This window comes from Sminthopsis crassicaudata, chromosome 2 (genome assembly GCF_048593235.1).
Source record: "Sminthopsis crassicaudata isolate SCR6 chromosome 2, ASM4859323v1, whole genome shotgun sequence".
Classification (NCBI taxonomy): Eukaryota; Metazoa; Chordata; class Mammalia; order Dasyuromorphia; family Dasyuridae; genus Sminthopsis; species Sminthopsis crassicaudata.
In genome coordinates, this window is record NC_133618.1 from 291,607,331 (window position 1) to 291,631,050 (window position 23,720).

Below are 23,720 nucleotides of genomic sequence, written 5' to 3' on the forward strand. Positions count from 1 at the left end.
TTTCCCTTTTCATCTGACTAGTTATATGATCCTGAGCAAGTCACTTAACCCCAATTGCCTTTCTCCTCCAAAAAAGTACTTAGCACAGAGCTTGACACACAGTATGTGATTTATATAAATACTCCTTGCTCTCCCCCTAAAAACAAGGCTAATCCCTTTCCCACATGACAGCCTTGCAAATATTTAAAAATAGCAGGCATGCCCCCCTGACCCCTCTCTTCCCCAAACTAAACTGGTCCCCTGACCAATTTTTATATGATACTGGTTTTAGGCATTCCATCATTCTGCGTGCCCTTCTCTGTACTGACCATGATGCTATAGATGCTATATTAGCCCAAGATCAAGATAACTTTCCTGGCAGCCACATCACATGGCTGACTCACACTGAGCTTATCATGAAAACCAAATTATGTTACTGAGTTAGAAAAAATAACAACAAAGTTCATTTGGAAGAGCAAAAGTCAGGAACTTCAAGGAAACCAGGGGAAAAAATGTAAAGAAGTAGATTCAGCAATATCAGACTTTAAGCTATAAGGAAGAATACTGCTGTTGAAGTATTAAAAAAAAAGAATTTCAATTACTTTAAATTAAAATTCTTTTGCATAAATAAAACCTATGCCACTAAGAACATAAGGAATGTAAAAAATTGGGAAAAAACTTTCATAGACAATTTCCCAGAATATGATTGAATTGGAATATTGTTGGAAATGATGAGCTGGTTGATTTAGGAAAATCTTGGAGATGTGAAAAAAGATGTTATCCATCTCCAGAAAAACATTGAACTATGCATTGTACAGCCTTACACATGAATGTATATATGTATGGTTATGAATATATATGTATTATACACACACACAAACATATCGATATCTAGAAATATAGACATGGATAGATGGATATAGACACATACATACATATATATATATATATATATATATATATATATATATATATATATATATATATATATATATATATATATATATATATATATCCACACTTAATTGTACCCTTCTTTAGAGTGATAAAGGGAAAAGGAAGGGGGGAAATAGAGTGTTAAACAGAGAACCCAAAAAATAAAAAATAAAAAAAATAAAGAAACAAAGAAAAGCTGGTAGCTTTGAAAACAATGGATAGTATTTATTATATAGGTTTTCTGGAAATGGAAATTTGTTTTATACTGAATCCTCTCATGGGCTGCTGTATATATGGCAATGTATTGTTTTTTTTCCTTTTCTCATTCTGTATTTTAAAATGACTGAAGAGGAAAGTAACAAAAGTTGCAGGGGAGATGGACAAAGTGGGAAGCTAATTCACTGTTTTTGGAACTATGAACTGATCCAACCATTTTGGAAAACAACCTGGAATTATGCCCAAAGAGTCATTAAACTGCCTTTGGTTCTTTGGCCAAACAACAGCACTACTAGGTCTGTTTCCCAAGATAATTAACAAAAAGGAAAGGACCTATAAGAAGTAAAATATTTATAGTTGCTCTCTTTGTGGTGGCAAAGAACTGCAAATTGTGGGGATGCCCATCAACTGGGGAATGGCTGAACAAGTTGTGGTATATAATCATAATGGAATATTACTGTGCTATAAAAAATGATCTTAAGAAAATATGGGTAGGCTTGCATGAAATAGTAGAGCAAAATGAACAAAACCAAGTAAGATTACATTTAGTCACAACAATATTATTTTAAGAAAAACTTTGGGTAACTAAGTCACTTTGACCATAAAAAAAAAAAAATTGAACACCCCAATTAACGTAAATTAATGTAATACCCAAATTAATGACTATGAAAGAAAACATAATCTGCATCTGGAGAAAGAACTGATAAACAGAAGTATATAAAGAATGGTTTTACAATATACATATTTGTGTCTAATGATTAGCTGGAACCAAATCTCTGAAGGCTGTTGAATACCAGGATAAGCGGTTGAATGCTACTGATGAGGCAAAATATGTCTACTGCAAGCACTAAATATGCCAGCTTTCAAATGCCTACACAGAACAAGAACCATGCTGCCTTCCAGAGAGTAAGTGACCAAAGAGTCCGAGGGTAGGGTCCTTGACCCTGACAATTAGATCTAACTCCACACAAAGCAATCTTTAGACTGTCCACCAGGCAAATGTGAGGAATTCTAGGCAACCAAATGGGAAGGGAGGATAGGACAAGACTAACCTCAGGGAAAAACAAAACTTCAATCCCTCTTCACACCCATACCTACATCCACACACAACATAAGTTTCCAAAAAAGTGGCCAGAATCTAACAGCTACCACTATCTAGAAAAAAATAAAAACTCACAGGAAAATAAGATGGTTAATATTTTTTTTTCATGTCCTTTAAGAGACTCAGCCTTGAGAAAATGATAGAATGATGAAAAAGACCCTTTGGACTCATTTTTCTGACATGCAGGTCTGATCATGGGACTCTCCCAATTGATCAATTCCAATGACTCCCCATTATCTTTAGGAACACTAATTCATTTTTGGTCTGACTCCAAAAACCTCTCTTCTATTGCAATCCAGCCAAACTGCCCTTCTCTCACACTCTATATAATATACTCTCTGCTTCCCTCCAAGCCTTCACACCTATCATCCTCCTCCCTGTAATGCCTTCTCTCCATCCCTTTACCTCACAGGAGACCTCACTTTTGATATGCAGCTCAAGTACCATCATCTACATGAACTCAGCCTTTCTTCATCCTCTTACCTGCTAAAGCTCTCCCTCCCAATCTACTTTATATTTAACTACTTTATATGCATTTCTATTTATTAACTTAATATTTATGGAGAATGTGTTTATATTGTACTTGTTAGCTCCTTGTACATTAAAATGTAAACACACTCATAAGAATCGTTTTATCAATTAAGTCATTCTCCAATTGATAAATGGTCAAAGGATATGAACAGACAATTTTCAGATGAAGAAATTGAAACTATTTCTAGCCATATAAAAAGAAGCTCCAAGTCATTATTAATCAGAGAAATGAAAATTAAGACAACTCTGAGATACCATTAAACACCTGTCATTGGCTAGAATGACAGGGAAAGATAATGCAGAATGTTGGAGGGGATGTGGGAAAACAAGGACACTGATACATTGTTGGTGGAATTGTGAATACATCCAGCTGTTCTGGAGAATGATTTGGAACTATGCTCAAAAAGTTATCAAACTGTGCATATCCTTTGATCCGGCAGTGTTACTACTGGGTTTATATCCCAAAGAGATATTGAAGAAGGGAAAGGGACCCACATGTGCAAGAATGTTTATGGCAGCCCTCTTTGTAATGACCAGGAACTGGAAACTGAGTGGATGCCCATCAGTTGGAGAATGGCTGAATAAATTGTGGTATATGAATATTATGGAATATTATTGTTCTGTAAGAAATGACCAGCAGGAAGATTTCAGAAAGGCCTGGAGAGACTTACATGAACTGATGCTGACTGAAATGAGCAGGACCAGGAGATCATTATATACTTCAACAATACTATATGATTATCAATTCTGATGGATGTGGCCCTCTTCAACAATGAGATGAACCAAATCAGTTCGAATAGAGCAGTAATGAATTGAACCAGCTACACCCAGTGAAAGAACTCTGGGAGATGACTATGAACCACTACATAGAATTCCCAATCCCTCTATTTTTGTCTGCCTGCATTTTTTATTTCCTTCACAGGCTAATTGTACACTATTTCAAAGCCCAATTGTTTTTGTACAGCAAAACAACTGTTTGGACATGTCTACATATATTGTATTTAACTTATACTTTAACATATTTAACATGTATTGGTTAATCTGCCATCTGGGGGAAAGGGTGAGGAGAAGGAGGAGAAAAGTTGGAACAAAACGTTTTGCAATTGTCAATGCTGAAAAATTACCTATGCATATATCTTGTAAATAAAAAGCTATAATAAATTAAAAAAAGAAGAAAAAAAAAGAACTATTTCATCTTTTTGGATTTGGATTCCCACACCTAGGATGGTACTCATAAATCCTTAATAAATACAAGAACCAGGTTTGGAATCATGAAGACATATTCAAATTTACTTATTTACTAGCAGTGTAACTCTGGGCAATCTACTTATCTTTGATTAGCCTCAGTTTATTATATCTGTATAGTCTATAGTATCTGTAAAATGGGAATAATCACAGTACCTACTGCCCCAGGGTTGTTGTGAGAATCAAATGAGGTAATAATTGCAATACATTCAGCATAGTGCCTGGTACAAAGTAAGTGCTTTATAAATGTTAGCTATCACCATTATCATCCTGATTGACTGATCAATAGAAAGTAACTAAGGTCATTTGGTGCAACTTCTCAAATAGCTTGCCTAATGTCAAATAGCTAGCAAGCTGTGAAAACTAAATCTATTCTGTAATTGACTCTATTCTGTAATCTTATTCTGTATTTTATATCAACTTTTTCTTTGTCTCTGAGTAAAGACACTCATGAATTCAAAAGTGAGTTCTCTCAAGTGAGATGAAGAAGTTGTTTTCCTATTGATCACTTTTAATTAAAGAAAAACTCTGAGATAAAAGTTAGTGGTTCAATGCTCTCATAAAATTTTCTGATTCTAAGGGAACTATTATCTCAGCGCCACCTGCAAATCCTTTTGTGCCAAAGACACTTGTTATCCCTCATAATTTCATCTCCTAAGAAATTCCGTGACATTTGCATATCATCCTTGAGAGCATACAAGTTGGTCCCATCTTTGCTTGTTTTTGCTCAGAGACAATCTTATCTCATTCCCAGGAGCTAAAGAATCTACTATTCTTAGGTCTGCGATCAATAGCCTCAGGATACAACTGGATCCCATAAATCCATAAAGAAGAGTGGTGGTCTTGGTCCCATATTTGTGCAGGCCCATTTTTCTCAGTGTAATTAATCACAATTTCTCACTCCTATGATGCTGCCAATCCTATAACTAATTGCATTATTTTCCCATCTACCCTATTGTTTCTTTGCCCTATGCTTATAAAAAAAAAAAAAAAAAAAATTGCATCTCAAATTCTTGGTCTTGGACTCACTTAAGACAGACATTAGATCCATTTCCTGCTAACAAACTGTTATCCTGCTCAAAGCCCAAGAAATGGAATTCCAATCCAAGATTCCAGACTCCAATCAATTTTTTTTCTAGTACCACCTAATAGTTATTCATAATCAAATCAAGCTAATACAGTAGAAACTCAAAAGTGAGAATAAGGAGCCATTCCTAGAAGTGTAATTCTGGAGAAGTTTTTTCTTTGACTGGTTTCTAGTTTTCTTACCTGTAAAATGAAAATAATTTCCATCCTGACTACTTTATAAGGCTGTTGTGAGAACTGAGCAGGTCAATATAGCTTATCAAGTGGGTGTATACACACAAATAGATGGATGGATGGATGGACAAATGAATAATCAATAAAGAAAAGGTAATTATTGTAATTGTCACATTCTCTTGTGACTTAGTAACTGTTGTAGCTTTCAGGATAAAGGAAAGGTTGAATGTCTTTAAAATATAAAACTTTTAAAATTAGCTAATTGACCATGTATGTAGTCAGTGCCTCCCCGGTCGGGGGTCCAGGTAACCATAAAACAAGGGTACATGGGGAGAGAAATAAGTGAAGTTTACCTGTAAACTTGGCAACGGCATCAATATGGTGTTTGACTTGGACAGCCAGTTCCCTAGTGGGCGTCAGAACAAGTCCAAGCAAGGGCGAACTCCGATTGCTGTGATCAGCAGGCTTTTCCTCCTCAAGCTCCAGCTTTATGTCAGTGGACTCCTGTTCGTCACTCAGACAGTGAGAGGGGTCCCCATCCTTCTCTTCATTACTGTCGTCAGAAGAACCATCGGCGTCCCCCAAGGACTCTCCATCCTCAGAGTGACCTCCGGCCTGCTCCTGCTCCTCCTGCCAGCGCAACACTGAGTGAATCATTGGGATAGCAAAGGCAAGGGTCTTCCCGCTTCCTTGGAAGGAAGAAAAGAGAGCAAACAGAAAAATGTAGGCAGTTCAGGCCTGGGATTTTGCTTTGCTGCAAGCCTCAGATGGCCCTGGAGACAAGTCACACAGCTGGACCCATTCCCACAACTATCAAGAAGCCCAGGTGAAAGAACGGATAGCTACCCTGCAGACACAAAAGCACTGCTCTGGGACCCCGGAGAAGACACTCAGTGCCCCCAGATGATGCTCCAAGACTACGGAGCAAATGCCCATCTGCACTACAAGATACAATTCCTCCCTAGAATCTATCTACACCAAAGAAATCACAGGTTTGGTACCAAAAAAAGCATTGCTACTACAGTAACCAAGATGATGCTGACGACAGTGACAGGAGCCATCCGAAGAGCAACTCACATTTCTGTAGTGTTTTATAGTTTACAACATTTAAGGAAACAAACAGTGCCTTTTCCATGTAAAATACTGAAGGACAGGGATGCGATGGGGTGGGGAGAGTGCTGGGTCTGGAGTTAGGAGGACATAAATTCAATTCTGGCCTCAGATCCTACTAGGTGTAGGTGACCCTGAGCAAGTCCCTTAACTTGTCTATTTCAGTTTCCTCATCTGTAAAATGAAGATAATACCAGCACCTACCTCCCAAAATGAGGATCAAATGAGATAACATTTATAAAATGTTTTATACGCCTAAAAACATAATTTTTAATAATAACACAATATTTATGTTATTATCAATCATAATAATCATGATAGGGGATTTGAACTCAGTACTAGTTATGGCTTTGAAATTTGCAAAAGACTATCCAATTCAACAAACATTAAATACTTACTGGATACAAAAATACAGGGTCATTTAAAGTAACAACTAATATTCTCTATAGACTTTTTCCTGACAACATCACTAGGAGTGTCAATGACCTTAATTTGCAGATGAAGAAACTGAGGGACACACACACACACACACACACACACACACACACACACACACACACACACACACACACACATACACCTCTAGAAAGTTAACAGAGTCTGGATTCATCTGACTCAAGTTCAGTGCTCATCCTTCCTTCCCCCCCTTCCCCAACCCCTCACCTATGTCTCTCCTATGGAAGGTTGCCAAGGCACCTATTATCAATAGGCCCATTTTAGAGATGACAAAACTGACAAAGTGAAAACATGGTCTCTATCATCAAATAGCTTATGCCCACAGCCCACAGCCTTAGAGGTTTACACTTAAAACTATAAGAATAATGAACATTTATATAGGGCAAAGAATTTCTTATACAATAATACATCATTTGATCCTTTCAACAACCTGGTAAAGTGGATGATATTATTTATTCCCCTTTCATAGATCTGTAAACTGAGGCTGGGGCAGGTTGTATAGGATTACAAAACTAATAAGAGTTCAATGAGGCAAGATTTGAACCCAGGCATGTAAATGTATGCTATGTAAAGGCAAGTTTGGTAGAAGGAATCAGAGACTTGGTGAGATTAGCCCCAATATTAAAAAGGAACAGGATTAAAAGGGAAGAGGTATGTGGGTAAGAAGAGGTATAATGCAGAGAAGTATTGAGATTAACATACCAACATAAGAAATTCCATGTACCAAAAAAAAGAGAACTTATAAAATGACATTTTAGGGTTGGAAAAAAAGGGCCATCAAATTCAAGCTATACCCCAGAAGGAATCCTAAATACAGTGTTATCTAACCCTAAAAAAAGTTAACATTTATATAGTACCTATGTTCCAGGAGCTATGCTAGGCACTTTACAATTTATTGACTCATTTGCTCTTCACAACAACTCTGAGTTGCTGTTATTATTGCCATTTTACAACTCAAGAAAGTGAGGCAGTCTGAAGTGAAGGTGACTTGCTCAGGACACATAATAACTAACTGATTAAAAAAAAAAAAAAAAAGAATAATGAATAAGAAAGCTGAAAAGGTAGATTGGGGCCAGATTATAAAAGACATTAACATCCAGTGGAGAAGTTTATAATTATCCTAGAGATAGAGAACTTCTGAATTTAGCAAAGAAAGAAGTAACATGATCAGATTCTCACTTTTTGTAGTGGGGAAAGAGCATTGGGGCAGGGAGACCAATTATGAAGTTATTAAAACCAGTCAGGTTCCAATTAGTGAGAATAATGAATCCATGAAGAGACTGCACTCTTTGAATTCACGTTGCATATTTCAGTAGGGCTGCAACCAATTACCAAGTTTTACCTTATATAAATTTAAATTTGAATACACACAACCACTTCAGAAGTCATGATTTTTTAACTAATCTGGACCTAACTGTGATGTAATGAAGAGGGGATGGGGACCTGAATCAAAGTGAAGAACTCAAATGTCAGATATTGTAGAGACTGGATTTAACTTTGACTACTGGCAAAATTCTATAATATATTATTAAGGAGGGGCAGCTAGATAGTGCAGTGGATAGAGCACCAGCCCTGTAGTCAGGAGGGCTTGAGTTCGAATCCAGCCTCAGACACTTAATACTTCCTAGCTGTGTGACACTGGGTAAGTCACTTAACTCCAATTGCCTCAGCAAAAAAAAAATACACACACACACACACACACACACACACACACACACACACACACACACACATATACATACATACAAATATATAATTAAGGAGATGTTTTATAATCACTTAAAAAAGGAAAAGGTAATCACTAAGAGAGAATATAGTTTCATTGAGAACAGAACCTGCTGAACTAGAATAATTTCCTTTTTTTCTTAGGGTTCCTACATGTCAAGATCAAGATGTCAAAGATAATGCTCTGTTGAATCATTTCAATTATGTCCAACTTTTGTGATCCCTTCAAGGGTTTTCTTGGCAAATACAGAAATGGTTTGCCATTTTCTTCCTCACTTCGTTTTGCAAGTAAAGAAACTAAGGCAAACAGAGTTAAGTAACTTGACTAGGGTCACACAGCTATTAAGTATATGAAGTTAGATTTTAATTCAGGAAGATCTTTTCTTGACACTTAGGCCTGGCACTTTATCTACTGAGCCATCTAGCTGTCTCCCACCTTATATAATAATAATAGCTAACTCATATTTCAGCAAACTATTTGACAAAATCTCAGACAAGGAAAGATGTAGGCTAGATGATCGTATGGTTAAGTGCAATCACAGCTAATTGAAAAACTAAACCCAAAGAGTAAATACTTATCAGTCAATGTCAATTTGAAATGAGGTCTCTAATAAGAATGCAACTGGATTCTTTCTTAGGAGTTATGCTATTTAACATTTTTATCAGTGACTTGGATAAAGGAATGGATAGAAAGTTTAGCAAAGCAGCATTAGGAAGGACAAGAATGAGAGAATCAAAATCTCAACAGACATCAATGATAAGACTGAATCTAATATGGTTAAATTTAACAAAGATAAATGAAAGGTCCTATTCTTATGCTTTAAAAAAAAATCAACTTCAGAAGTACAAGATATGAAATCATATCTAACTGGAAAAAAAAAAATCAAGATTTTAGTAAATACATTCAATTTATTTAGGTAGCTTGAAATAACTCATCATCCAAAAGAGTTAAGAAAATAAAAAATAAAAATTTTTCAAAAAATAAAGAGTTACGGAATTCTTAGGCTATATTAAGAGATGTTCAGAACATGATAGCATCTTAATATGCTTATCAGACTAGTCATTGTATTCTGCTCTGTTCTGGGACTTAAATTGGCTAATGAAAAGTTGGTGAGCCTCTAAAAGTAGGCACTCAGGATGCTGAAAAGACTAGAAAGAAAGCACCATAGAAGAATCAATTGAAAGAACTAAGAATGTTTAGCCAGAGAAGACTCAAGGGGGACATAATAGCTGTATTCAAGTACTTTAAGAGAATACTTATTCTACTTGGCAAAACCAAAAGTAATGGATAGAAAATGAAGCAGCAGATCTAAGCTTGCTATAAAAAGGAAAAAAATCCTCACAATTATAGCTATCCAAAAGTGGAACAAGCTTTCTCAAGAAGTAGATAAGGTATTCCTCATTTGCGACTTCCAACAGGGATGTTCTTTATGGAGAAGAGTTAGGGATAAGACAGTGGGAATTTCTATCTAGGTAAAGGCTGGACTAGATGGTCCTTCCCATCTCTATGATGTTACTTTTAAAAATAAAACAAGGAGACCAGGAAGTAAACATAGAGTTCATAGAATCTAACTTTCATATAGTTCAAAGTGAAATCATGACTTGTACAAATTCAAGTTTTAAGTGCAGAAATATAAGAACTCAGATCCCCTGATTCCCTCCCTAGCCATTCACTGCAGATAGACGCAGTCTTGTGAAATTTGTCAAGGTAGAGTGGTCCATTACATTAACCTTTTATTTAACTATTCTACTTATTTTCTATCTGTGTTATTATTTGACAACAACTTGAAAGTCTCATTATATTCATTTCTGAATGTCCAAGTCTGATTTTAATATCCTTGTCACTGGTCACAAGGGGAAGGTATGACAGAGACAATATGTTTTTCCTCCTCCCTTTTAAAAAATCTAGCAATCATTGTAGACATTTAGGATTATAAAAATGTAGAACTGAAAGGGACCTTTAGTTAAATCACTGATAAAAATTTTCAACACCAGCATGCCAAGAAAAGATCCTTGAGTTCTTCCCACTGGAGACTTCCTGCCATGTAGACATTGAACCATTAATGACTACTTTACTAAGCGCAACTATACAACTGGCTCTGAGTTTGTACAAATGCATTATTACCTTGTCCATATTGCTCTATCTTATCCATGATGAGATATTTTACCAAACCTTCTAAAACAACAGGTAGGTGAAAAGACTTACATGAACTGATGTGAAGTGAAATAAGCAGAACCAGGAGAACATTGTACATAGTAACAGCTATGTTTTACGATGAAGAATTCTGAATGATTTAGCTATTCTCAACAATACAATAAGATAATCTTAAAGGTCTTATAATGAAGAATACTATCCACCTCCAGAGAAAGAAGTGACATTATCTGAATTCAGATTGAGGAATGCAATTTTCCAGCTTTTTTTCAATGTTTTTCTTTTATTCAAGATTTCTTGTACAAAATGACTAATATGGAAATATTTTACATGATTGTACATGTATAATCTATTCATGATTACTTAACTCTCAGAGAGCGGGCAGGACAGGGAAAGGAGGAGGGATAGAATTGAGAACTCAAAACTTTAAAAAAATGTTTAAAAATTGTTTTAACATGCAACTGGAGGGAAAAATAATACTGAAAAAACAAAAAATGTAGGAAAGGCAAAGTAGGATTTTTTAAAAGGTCTGTGTTGAATTGTATTTATTAAAAAGAAAAGCAAGCTATATAAAAGAAAGACCCACAATTTTATGTACAATCCTCTTTTTCTGTTCTACTATGTAAACAGAAACATTCATTTTATTTAGTATCTAAGTTCAGAATAAATGTAATTTTTTAAATAAAGAAGACAACAACTAAGGAAAGAATTTGAATGGTACTCTTCCTAAAGAGTACAGTAAATAGAACACTGGGCCTGGAATCAGAAAGACTCTTACTGAGTTCAAAATTGGCCTAAGATACTTACTAGCTATATGATCCTGGCCAAGTAATTAACCCTGTTTGTCTCAGTTTCCTTACTTGTAAAATGAGCTAGAGAAGAAATGGCAAATCACTCTAGTATCTTTGCCAAGAAAACTCCTAATGGGATCACAAAGAGTAGAACATGACAGTACAAAATGACTGTGCAAAAATAACTCCAGTAAAGGAGATTCCATTTTCAACCTAAAATATAAGCTGACATATTTAAAAAAAAATTCTAATAATGTAAGGGGAAAAAAGCTTGCTAAAATCTAAGTAAACTATATCTAAAGCACCCCCCTCCTCAGCTATCAATTTAGTAACTGAACAAAAAATTAAATAAGGTTGGATTCATATGATCTGATGAAATTGTGCTGGCTCTCTGATATCATGGTTTCCTTTTCTAGATGTTCACTATTTTTTTAATCTAGAATTCCCCCAAGAACTGAAGTCAAGCTTATTAAGCTATAGTTGACAGAGTCTGTTCTCTTCCCTTTGTTGGAAACTGGTAAAATATGTGTCCTATACCTAACTTTAACTGAACCACAGAGATCCAATCTTATACTAACTTTTTCCATGTATCACAACCTTTCACATATAAGCAGAGCCAGTATTATCTAATGAGCCAGAATTTAAACAATAGTAGACTCTTTCCACTAAAGTCTCCTTTTCTGCCTAAGAATAAGAGAAAAGCTCACCCGTTTCTGCAGCACCAAGGATATCCAGATTATCTCGGATAGCAGGGGCCAAGGCCAAAGCCTGAATAGGAGTCGGAGCACTGAAGCCCAGGGAGCTCAAGGCCCGAAGGACAGGCTCGGGTACAAAAAGGTCCTTCCAGGCAGAGACGTCAGCTTTCTGATCATCCAACTTGGCTGTCCAAGTCTTTACTTTAGAGGGAGCTTTCGAAGGAGCAGCCTGAGAAGATGCTTGTGCTTTTTTCCCTAATTTTTTTTTCTTCTTTTTCTGAGCAGTTTTGGGAGGACTTGTGATTTCTACAACTCCACCTTCTTGGAGACCATTCTCAGGGTCTGTGTCAAGTTCACACTTGAGTACATCTTCCTGGAAAATTAGCTCTTCATCTGCAGAAGGATTTTTTTTCTCTTTCTTAACAGCTATCTCTGTTCCCAGGTCTCTGTTCTTCTTCTTCTTCTTTTGCGGCTGGGAAGTCGTTTCTTCTCCTACCTCCCCCTCAGATACCACAGCACCAGATTTTCTCTTTTTGGGTTTTTCTTTCGATGAAAGTTTTGAGGGGCCTACCAATTTATAATCATGAAGTTCTTCAAAACATACCAGATCTTCAAGCTGTCCTTCAGCAAATACCTGTGGATCAATCTTCACAGGTTTCCAAGTTCCTACAACTTTTATTCCCTTTTTCCTAAATCTAGCAGAAGGCAAAAATCCTCTCCCTTTCTTGAATTTTGTGATTCCTTAAAAAAAAAAAAAAAAAAAAAAGACATCAACTGTTAGGTCAGAATAGATAACACAGATTTTCCCTTTCCAAAATTGGCTCAAGAGGTGTTTTTATTTTAATTTAATATAATAAAACAAGCATTCCCAACACATAGTATAATTTTTTTTTTTTAAATGAATGCACAGCCCTATTTGTAGTGGTCAGAAACTGGAAACTGAGTGGGTGCCCATCAATTGGAGATTGGCTGAATAAATTGTGGTATATGAATGTTATGGAATATTATTGTTCTATAAGAAATGACTAGCAGGAGGATTTCAGAAAGCTGGAGAGACTGACATGAACTGATGCTGAGTGAAGTGAGCAGGACCAAGAGATCATTATATACTTCAACAACAATACTGTATGAGGATGTATTCCGATAGATGTGGCTCTCTCCAACAATGAGATGAACCAAATCAATCCCAACAGAGCAGTAATGAACTGAACCAGCTACTCCCAGCTACACTGGGAGATGACTATGAACCACTACATAGAATCCCCAATCCCTCTAATTTTGTCCGCCTGCATTTTGGATTTCCTTCACAGGCTAATTGTACACTATTTCAAAGTCTGATTCTTTTTGTACAGCAACACAACTGTTTGGTCATGTATACATATATTGTATTTAATTTATACTTTAACATATTTAACATGTATTGGTCAACCTGCCATCTGGGGGGGGGGGGAAGTTGGAACAAAAGGTTTTGCAATTGTCAATGCTGAAAAATTACCTATGCATATATCTGGTAAATAAAAAGCTATATTAAAAAAAATGAATGCACATAAAATTGCAAATCTATTATGTACAATTTGCAATTCCTTTTAAATATATAACAAAGTTATTACATAGATGCATTTTTTGTAGCCATATTCTCCTAGCATTTAGAATTAAGAGATCTTCAAAACCATCTTATCCAATCCTTACTTTTAGGAATGAGAAAATGTAGGTCCTAAAATACGAAATTGCTTGCCCAAGATCAAAAAGATATTAAGTTGAAGAGCCAGAATCTGAACTCAAACCATGCTCCTACATCTTACCATTCCTTTGGTCTCCTTTTTAGGCTTTTTATTCTCCTTCTACCCCATCTATTAATGTAGGAATCTCAAGATTCCATCCTCATTTTCCTTCTCTTCCCTCTAATTTCTCTCCCTTGGTCATCTCCTCTGTCCTCAAAGCTTCAACTACCATCTCTATGCAGTTAATACCCAGGTCTTTACCTCCAGACCCAATCTCTATTTATGAAAATATAAAAATAATTATGAAATATAAACTACAAAAATATTATCTGTCCAAATAACAGCAATTGCTAGCATTTTGTTATTTAATCATTTCAATCAGATCTGACTCTCCAAACTCATTGGTGGTTTTCTTGGTGGAGATATGCCAATTCTTTCTCCAGCCCAGTTTACAGATAAGGAAACTGAGGCAGTGTTTGCCCGGATTTGCTCCAAGGTCACACCACTAGTAAGTGTCTGAGCCAAGGTTTTAACTAAGTCTTCCTGATTCCAAGTTCAGCGCATTATCCGCTGGACCAGCAGCTACTTCACACTCCACATCTTATGATAAAACCCTGGACAGAGAGAAGGTGCTGACCGCAGCAAAATATGGTAGGAAAGCTTACAGTAAGTTTCAGGATTCAGAAGACAACCTGGGAGAAATCTAAGTGGAAATACACACCAGCAACCTACGACAGTACAATGGACGTTATTTTAGAAAAAGGCTCAACTTTTTTTTTTTTTTGTCAAGAGACTCCTTGGGAGTGTGGAGAAGCCTGTGGACCCCTGCTTAGAATATCTTTAAATGCATTAAATAAAATACATGGAGTAATTTTTTTTTAAATCCGGTTATATTAAAATACGTTTTATCTATGCCAGGCACTGCGCTAAGCACAAGAAATATAAACATGAAAAAAGAACGGACCCTTCAAGGACCCCACAATCTTAATATGGGGGGGGGGGTGTTTACAGACATCTCAATTTTATTCTCATAACTACCAGGAAGATAAGTACCAACAAGCAGCTCCATTTTATAGAAAACAGAAGTAAACACGTTAACTGACTTGTCTCAAGTCACACTCGGGTCTCAATTTCCCTACACGCAAAACGGGAAGGGGGAGGGGAGGGGGCCTGATCTCCGAGGCCCGGCCCGGAGCCCGTGCGGATTCCGCGGTAGGTGCGTGGCTCTCCCGCCGGACTCCGGGCGGGCCTCCTTCCTTCCGTCCCTCCCTTCCACCTCCAGCTCCTCTAATGTGGCTCGCGCCTGTCTCGGACCAAACAACGCGGAGGGGGGTCGAGGATCCCGGAACTCACCACGTGAAGTGGCCCGAGCCGCCGCCATGGTTTCTGCCGCCGCCGCCGCCGCCTCTTCCTCAAAACTACACCACGTGGGTGTCCCTAATGGGGGCGGCCATGACAGCGCGGAGCCCCGCCCCCTCCAAACCGGCAAAACTTTATTGGCAGCTGGTTCTGTTCCCTCCGCGAATCCAGAACCAGGAACGTAAATTTAAGAGCTTGCCGGGGTCTAATTCTTTCTTACGTCTTTGGCGGAGTCTAGTCCGCTTCTGAATTTCGTAGGAGTGAGTCAAGGCTACGCATTAATTAAGCACTGACTGTTTTCCAATACCTGCTAAATGCTGGTGGTTTGAAGAGAAATAAACCCCGCCGCTTTCAAGGCGTTTATATTGCAATGTAGGGAGGGTGAGGGGAAGGGAGGACCGGTGAATATATACAGACAGGTCCAAATGGAGGTCATTTGCAAGCGTGAATGGAAAGTGTTCTAAGAAGGGGAAGTGTTGAAAATGATAGTCAGTTTTTATATAGTTCTTAATATAGCACAAGATTCGAAGAAAAATTAAAAACACAGCCCTGCCCTCCAGGACATTCCGTTCTCGTGGGGGGAGGACGCGTAAATAACTGGGTCCTCGCCAGGTATATTTAGCATTTAAATGGAAGGTAATCTAAGAAGAGATGATAATACATATTCCTCTTTCTCCGGAATAAAGCTTGTTTTGCACAGTTTTTTTCCGTATTGTCTCTCCCGGACATCTCAGAATAATGCTCTTAAGTGCATGACAGCATTGTGAAGAAAACTCATTAAATTGAAATACAATAAAAATTCAGCTCGGAGTACCGATTGAAGTATGTTTTTTTTCACTTTATTTTTCTTACCTTTTTTGCAGCATAGCTAACATAGAACTATTTTGCATGATTTCACATATATAATTGATATATTGTTTGCTGTCTCAATGGGTGGTGGAGTTCGGTCACTGTGCTAAGCCTTTACAATACATTATTTCACTTAATTTTCACAACAATTTTATTATACCTATTTTACAGATGAACAAACGGAAGCATGCAGAGGTTAAGTGACTTGCCCCTATATCCAGGCCATATTTAAACTCTGGTCTCCCCGAATCCAGATCCTGGTCTCTATCCACCTTTTTTTTTTTTTTTTTTCCCCAGGCAATCAGGACTAACTGATTAACTCAACTAGTAAATTTCTGAGGTCAGTGATATTTCAGTGAGGGAGGGCTGTGCAAAGTCAGCAGCCTCACTTTCTCCTCCAGAGCTCTCAAGTATTGTCCAGTGGCAATATACAGACCACAACACCTGGAGATGGGCCTGCAAGCAGTGGGAGATGGAGGCCCTTTTAAGCTAATGTCTTTAACAGGTCTCAGTTTGATTAGAATTTCAAGGGACCTCAGAGGTCAATGAGTTTAAGCCTCTCATTTTACAAATGAAATAACCGTGGGCCCAGAAGAAAGTGATTGTTTCCTCAAAGATACACAGTAACAGGTAACAACTGGGGGTTGTCCAGGTAAATGGAGGTGAGTGTCCCGTCTCCCTAAAGGGCCAGAAACTGTGCAGGCTACTTAAGTGTTCTGTGTATGACCAAGAAGACAAGTTGCCTCACCTATCTACCCTTGGTTAGCCAGTTCAATTCGACTTTTCTCTTGCTTCCCTCTGGGGCAGCTCCTCTTGCTAAATCCTAATTCCAGATTATATTCACTAACTGGCCTCTACATCCACTATATTGAAGCCAAGGTGAAGAAGGACCAGACCTCAATCGGACCCTTACTGTCTTATTTATACTCTTCCCAAGTTCATTTTCCAACCCAATCCTCAGAGCTTCTGTTCTAAACCTTTTTCCCTTTCCTCTTCCTTTTCAGTTGAAAACCTTGACTGGCACTTTATTGAGAAAACTAAGGCTACTTACCGCATCTTCTCTGCATTTCATAATCAGTAGGGATTAAAATTGTCCAACCTGCAATCAAATACCTCTGAGCTAATGGTACTTTATTAAAAGGTCCATGGTGCCCTTTTAGATTTTCCTCAGGATCTGAGATGCCCCCTCCTTCCAATACCTTATTTTGTAGGGTTTGATACCCATATATGCAAAATACAAAATCTTGTCGATTGATCTACTTTGCTCTTGAGGGTCAAAAATAACATGTTAGGGGGAGGGGATGTCACAGATTGGATGAAACATGGGCCATCTCCACCGACTAAGTGATCATAAGATGGTCACTTGCTCATGATAGACAAGAGCATGATCAAGAGGTACAAAAATAAGTTGGGGGACTTTCCATCTCATTGAATCATCTCCACCATGTTGGACTTGTTCACCATGACAAGTAAAATAAAAAACAAGTATGGAGGGCCTCTAGTCACTTCCTATGTTAATCAAGCTCACAGCTCTGGGCCCTAATATACAGAATGTATAATTGATATCCCTATGGAATCATATAAAATTGATTAATATCGATTGGAATAGAGTAGAAAACCAAATGAATTATTTCTCACAACCTCTTCTCCCCTTCCCCATTCTTTACTTCTTTACTCCAATCTTCTCACTAAGGATGTCTAGACAAGCCCTATATGCCATTTCCTCTTGTCTTCTCCAGTAGATTGCACCCACCCACTTGCTTTCCTCTCTCTAATCTTTAGTTTCTTCCTGTCTATTGGTTCCTTTCCCCCACAATCTCCAAATAAATCAATTTCCCTCATCCTTAATCCAAAAAAACTCCACTATACTATTACTTCTAGCTGTAGTCCTATATTTCTCCTTCTTTCCTCAGCCAAACCCCCATTTTCTTCAATTACTTCTATTTCAAAAGCCTAGTTATTATAGTCATGATATTTGCCTTTATTAAAAAGGATAAATATAAAATAATAATATAACAGCTTCCATTTACTCAGTGATTTAAGGTATACAAAGTACTTTGCATAAATAGACTATTATTTGACTGATAGAATTACATCTCATAATAAAGAGAAAATTTCCTCTCAGATCTTCATAGTCTCTTACCGCAATGATATTTTCAGACCAGAATATGTTAATAGCAGAAAAACTAAAATTGGTCTTTGATTCTTAAATGTATTCCCTGAGGTAATTCTTCAGGAAAAAAATCTAACTTTGTAAAAATGAATCTTGTGATGTAGGAAAGAATAGTATCAGTCAATTGTACACAGATTTAGTATTTGATATTTCTAAATTACTCTTGGATTTTATGTAAAGTTGTTGGGTTTGTTTTTTGTTTGTTTGTTTGTTTTATTTTGGGGTTTTTTTGGCTTTTTTGTTTTTTGTTTGTTTTTTGTTTTTTGCTGAGGCAATTGGGATTAAGTGACTGGCCCAGGGTCACACAGCAAGGAAGTAATAAGTATCTGAGATCACATTTGAACTCAGATCCTCCTGACTTCAGGGCTAGTGCTCTATCCACTGCACTACCTAGCTGCTCCTTATGTCAAGATTTAACTATTAAGATGTTTTAATTCCTTAATGCAAATAGAGAAGCAATGTTATATAATGGAAAAAACTCCAACTCTGGAAAGATCAATAACTCTCACTCCAGAAGAAATTCTCCCAACTCTCTAGTGAGGCAATTGAAAATCAGGGACTTATTGAGGTATTGTCTCTTCTGCAAGTTCATTCCTTTCCAAAGTCTTTCTCTCCCTGAGGGACCTCACTCTGAAGAGAGCCTGGAACCTCAAGTAACCTCTCTGATTTAAGAACAGAAAAAAGAAAATCTCTCCTCTCCTCTCTCTAACTCTGCCCTTCATGCAGGTCCAGAGTTTCAAGTATTAATTATCTCTACTAAAAGAAGTCTTATGCAAATGTACCAGGCTTAAACTGTGGCTTATACACAAATAAACACATATAAGATAATTTGAAGCAAAGAGTACAAATGAGAGAATTGGGAAAGGCTTCCTGTAGAAGATAGCACCTGAATTGAGCTTCAAAGAGATAGAAATGAGGAAGGAGTATATATATTCTAGGTTACTTAAAAACAAAAAGCTTTTATTTAAAAGAATTAGAGCCAATCCTGAACATCCAGAACTAGCATCCCATAATTCTGCTCAATCATTCTGTTTTGAAACATTTATTAGCAATTCTATTAGTGTGGTTTCTCTGTTGGAGTTAGAGATACAGATTTTTGAGCCCAGAAAAAATATCTCATTTTTTCTTTCCACTTATTCAGGGAACCTGGGAGAGGTTCAATATCCAGGAACTGTTGAAAATAAGTAACGAGAAGTGAGCAGAATCAAGAAAATATTGTACACAGTAACAAGATTATGTGATGATCAATTGTGATGGACTTGGCTCTTTTCAACAATGAGGTGATGCAAGGCAATTCCAATAAAGTTGTAATGGAAAATGCCATTCCTCATCCAGAAAGAGAGCTATGAAGACTGAATGTGGATCAAAGAATAGTATTTTCAGATTTTTGGTGTTATTGTTGTTGTTTGTTTGCTTGGTTTTTTTTGTTTGTTTGTTTACTGAAATTTTTTCCCTTTTGAACTGATTTTTTTGTTGTTGTTCAACATGAGTAATATGGAATTATGTTTAGAAGAATTGCACACATTTAACCTATATCAGATTGCTTGCTGTCTTGGAGGAAGGGGAGAAAAGCTGGAACACAAGGTTTTACAAAGGTAAATGTTAAAAACTATCTTTGCATGTATTTGGAAAAATAAAATACTATTAAATAAATAAATCCGTACCCCCACCTCTCTACTCTGAAGTGTTTCAGCTCTTATTTACCCAGTGCCAAACATACAGAAAACATTGAATAAATACTCATTGGCTTTTAAAATAAAAAGAAAATAAGTGACTTGAACAATAATATAACAACTATTTCTACCTTGATCTAAAGTTTATATAGTCCTTTCCCTACAAAACCTGATAATATGGTATGAACTGGCACCATGGATTCAATCTGGATTCAGAAGACCGGGGTTTGTATTCTGCTCCTTTTGACAAATCACTAGATATCCCTGAATCTTGGTTTATTGCAAATTGTATTGATCAAGAAATTCAGGTTTATCGACACTAAGTATTTCACCTATCATCACAGTCTAACCCAAGTTCCAAAGCCTAGTAATGTGGGACTTTTTTTCTCAATGGTGATCAGTTGTTGTAATTTTTGAGTCACTCCAATTGCGCCCAACTCTTCATGACCTCATTTTTCTTAGCAAAGATCTTAGGAGTGATTTGACATTTCCTTCTCCAGTTCATTTTATAGTTGGGGAAACTAAAGCAAACCAGGTTAAATTTGTCCAGGATTGCACAGCTAGTACTTGTCTGAGTTTGAATTTGAATTGAGATCTTTCTGATTGGACGCAGTGCTCCATGAATTGTGCTACCTAGATGCTTCTAGTGATCATTGCTCCAGAGTTATGTAAGGATGGGGTAAAGATGGAAAGTGGGAGAGAGGAGAGCTGAGTATCAGAGTTGGAACTTGGTCCCAAATCCCTTGACTTGAAATCCAGCCTACTCTGATTACTATGTGCTCTTTCTACATAGTGCTGTGTACCTGCTCAGGAAACAACTCATTATTTTTAATGGCAGTTGTAGATTTTCTGCAAGAACATCCACTTACTCCATGTTATTTCCTATTTTTTCCAGCCTACTCCATTTTTGTTTGGTGAAGCAGCTTGCTTCTAAGAAGGTATAAATAGCTGTAGGTGGAGAGTCTATTAGAGAGGTCAGAGGGTCCTGTTTTTAAGAGTCCTCAAGTCCTCTTTGAAGGTATTTCTTGGCAATGAAATAAGAATGTATAAATTATACATTGAAATAATGGAGCACTTTTCATTCTGCCTGAAGATTCAGTATCTGGAAACTGGGTGGTTTTTTTTTTTTTTTTTTTTTTTTCAGAGGAACCTAAGAGTTGTCAAAAAGGCAGTGCACTGGTGCAGGAGCAAAGAGCTTCAAATGAAGCATTCAAGGGTTCAAGGGTCCCGGGCTTGATGACAAAATGATGATGGATTTCTCTATGACAGAGGCTTGTTGGGAAGGGAACATAGTTCAAAGTATTTTTGCAAACAGTAAAAAAAAAAAAAAAAATCTGTTGACTCAATGATAGCTTTAGTTTCAGAGATTTATTGAGTTTTCAAGCAGGAAAAGTCATTAGAGACTAGTCTACCTCTTCATTTTTGCAGATAAGAAAGCTGAAAGACCAAGAGATCATCTTATCTGAGGTCATGCATTTAATGAGAGGCAGTTGGAAAGTTAGAACCCAGATTACTTAACTTCCAATCCACTGCATCATCTGTCTCTATATTTAAATTTTGGCCTCTGATTATTGTTGAATTTCCTTTCAAGAGAATAAAAGGGCAAAAGTAGAATAATATTGTGAAAAGAGCACTGGAATCAGCAGACCTGCATTTAGGTCTAAATTCTGATGCATAATAGTCCAGAAAACTTGAATAAATTATTAACTTTTCTGACCTCAGCTATTTTTTTTTAATCTGTAAAATTGGAATGATATTTTTACTAGGGGATTCACAGTGCTGTTGTAAAGAAAACTTTTTTTAAACCTGAAAGCACTGTAGAAATATGAGCTATTTTAAAGTATGTAACATGATTTTTATTAATAAAGAATTTACATTTTAATAACAAACATTTCAATGCCCACACAAGCAAGGATGGTTTCCTGGAGGATAATTCTGGACTGATGCTACAGTTTATTTCAAGGACAGAATGAGAGAAAGAGAAAGAAGTAAAGACAGAGACTGGTATGGAGAAGGTATGAAATTTTAAATATCTAACAAGAGCCTCTGGAGCTATATATATGGGAAAAGCTGGCATTCCCAACATGTCTCATAATTCTTAGCTCCTGTATCTCAAAAGACTATTAAGAATGGAATTCTTCTTAATGGATGCCCATAAATTGGATGGGCATAACTGAATAAGTTATGGTATATGAATGTTATGGAATATTATTGTTCTATAAGAAATGATCAACAGGATGATTTCAGAGATGCCTGGGGAGACTTACATGAACTGATGCTGAGTGAAATGAGCAGAACTAGGAGATCATTGTACACAACAACAATAAGATTATAAGATGATCAATTCTGATGGACGTGACTCTCTTCAACAATGAGATGATTCAAACCATTTCCAATTGTTCAGTGATGAAGAGAGAGGCCTGTGGGAAATGAGTGTAGTTCACAACATAGAATTTTCACTCTTTTTGTTGTTGTTTTTTTACATTTTATTTTGCTTCTCTGTCTCTCTTTTTTTTTATTTTACTGGTTTGATTTGATTTTTTTTTGCTCAGCATAATAATTGCATAAATATGTATGCATATATTGGATTTAACATATATTTCTACCATGTGTAACATATATTGGACTACTTGCCATCTAGGGGAGGGTATGGGAGAAGAGGGGAAAAATTGGAACACAAGGTTTTGTAAGGACTAATGTTGAAGAATTCTCCATGCATGTGTTTTGAAAAATAAAATGCTTTAATAAAAAATTTAAAAGGAAATTTTAAAAAGAAAGGAATTCTTGAGTAAAATAATTTTCTTTAGTTAAAATAAGATTTCATCAAATTCTCAAGTGACCAAGACTCACTAATTAATGTTTTGATATCTGATCTAATATGAATCACATCCCCAATTACTGTTTTACTACTCACATTGATAAATATGTTTGTTCAATATTCATCTTTTCTTGTGTAATAAGAAATTGGTGGGAAGGAGCTAAGCAGACCAAGAGCAAGTTTTACCTTCATTTTTAGAGTAGTCAGAGAAAGTAACTTTTTATCCTGAATTCCTAATGGATTATTGTACCCTTAGACTGCAAACATCTAATATATAGTAGTTAGATATAATTCTAGCCCAATACCCTTAATAATAAGTAAATAGGGGAGAAGGCACCCAGTCACATGATTCCTTGTGTTCCGCCCAAAGGCAAAAATTTTCAGGGTAGCCCAAATCCCCAGATTAGTTGATTATGTATATAAGCAAATCCCAGCAACACAAGCTATGATCATGAACCCCTGTGGTCCTGGGTTAACCTGTTAGATATGAGACTGCTGATCCTGTTACCTTATTCCTACTCAGCCCTGTCTATATGTTGCACAATTGCCTAGAATATGTTATACATGTCTTATTTATGCCCTGACACAAGTCTGTAAAGAAGACTAAGAAGGAGCAATTAGCAAATAGGAGAACCAGGAGAGCTTTCTTACTGTGTCGCAAAAACCTAGAGAAGAGACTCTCCAGGAGAAGGTGGTAATCAACAGTGTCAATGCTTCAGAGAGGTCAAGAAAAATGAGAACTGAGAGAAGGATTTTAGATATAGCAATTAAGATTTGTCAACAACTTTAGCCTGAGTGATGAGGTAGAAATACAGATTGCAAAAGGTTGAGGATTAAATGAAAGGAAAGGAAATGGAGACAACAAACAAAGACAGCTTTATCAAGCTTTATTTTAGTCACCAAGGTGAGGAGATATATAGGATAATACT

General features: G+C 36.7%; 1 protein-coding gene across 1 annotated transcript in view; it reads right to left on the minus strand.

The window, feature by feature from the left end:
- Window positions 1-15,368, minus strand: part of DDX24 (DEAD-box helicase 24) — a 29,185-nt gene extending 13,817 nt beyond the window's left edge. Inside the window, exons 1-3 of the mRNA XM_074289698.1 lie at window positions 15,273-15,368; window positions 12,211-12,939; window positions 5,623-5,958 (exon numbers count right to left, since the gene is read on the minus strand). Coding sequence (XP_074145799.1) covers window positions 5,623-5,958; window positions 12,211-12,939; window positions 15,273-15,300 — 1,093 coding nt within the window. The 5' untranslated portion in view covers window positions 15,301-15,368. The remainder of the gene's footprint in view (window positions 1-5,622; window positions 5,959-12,210; window positions 12,940-15,272) is intronic.
- Between the last annotated feature and the right edge of the window lie 8,352 nt (window positions 15,369-23,720).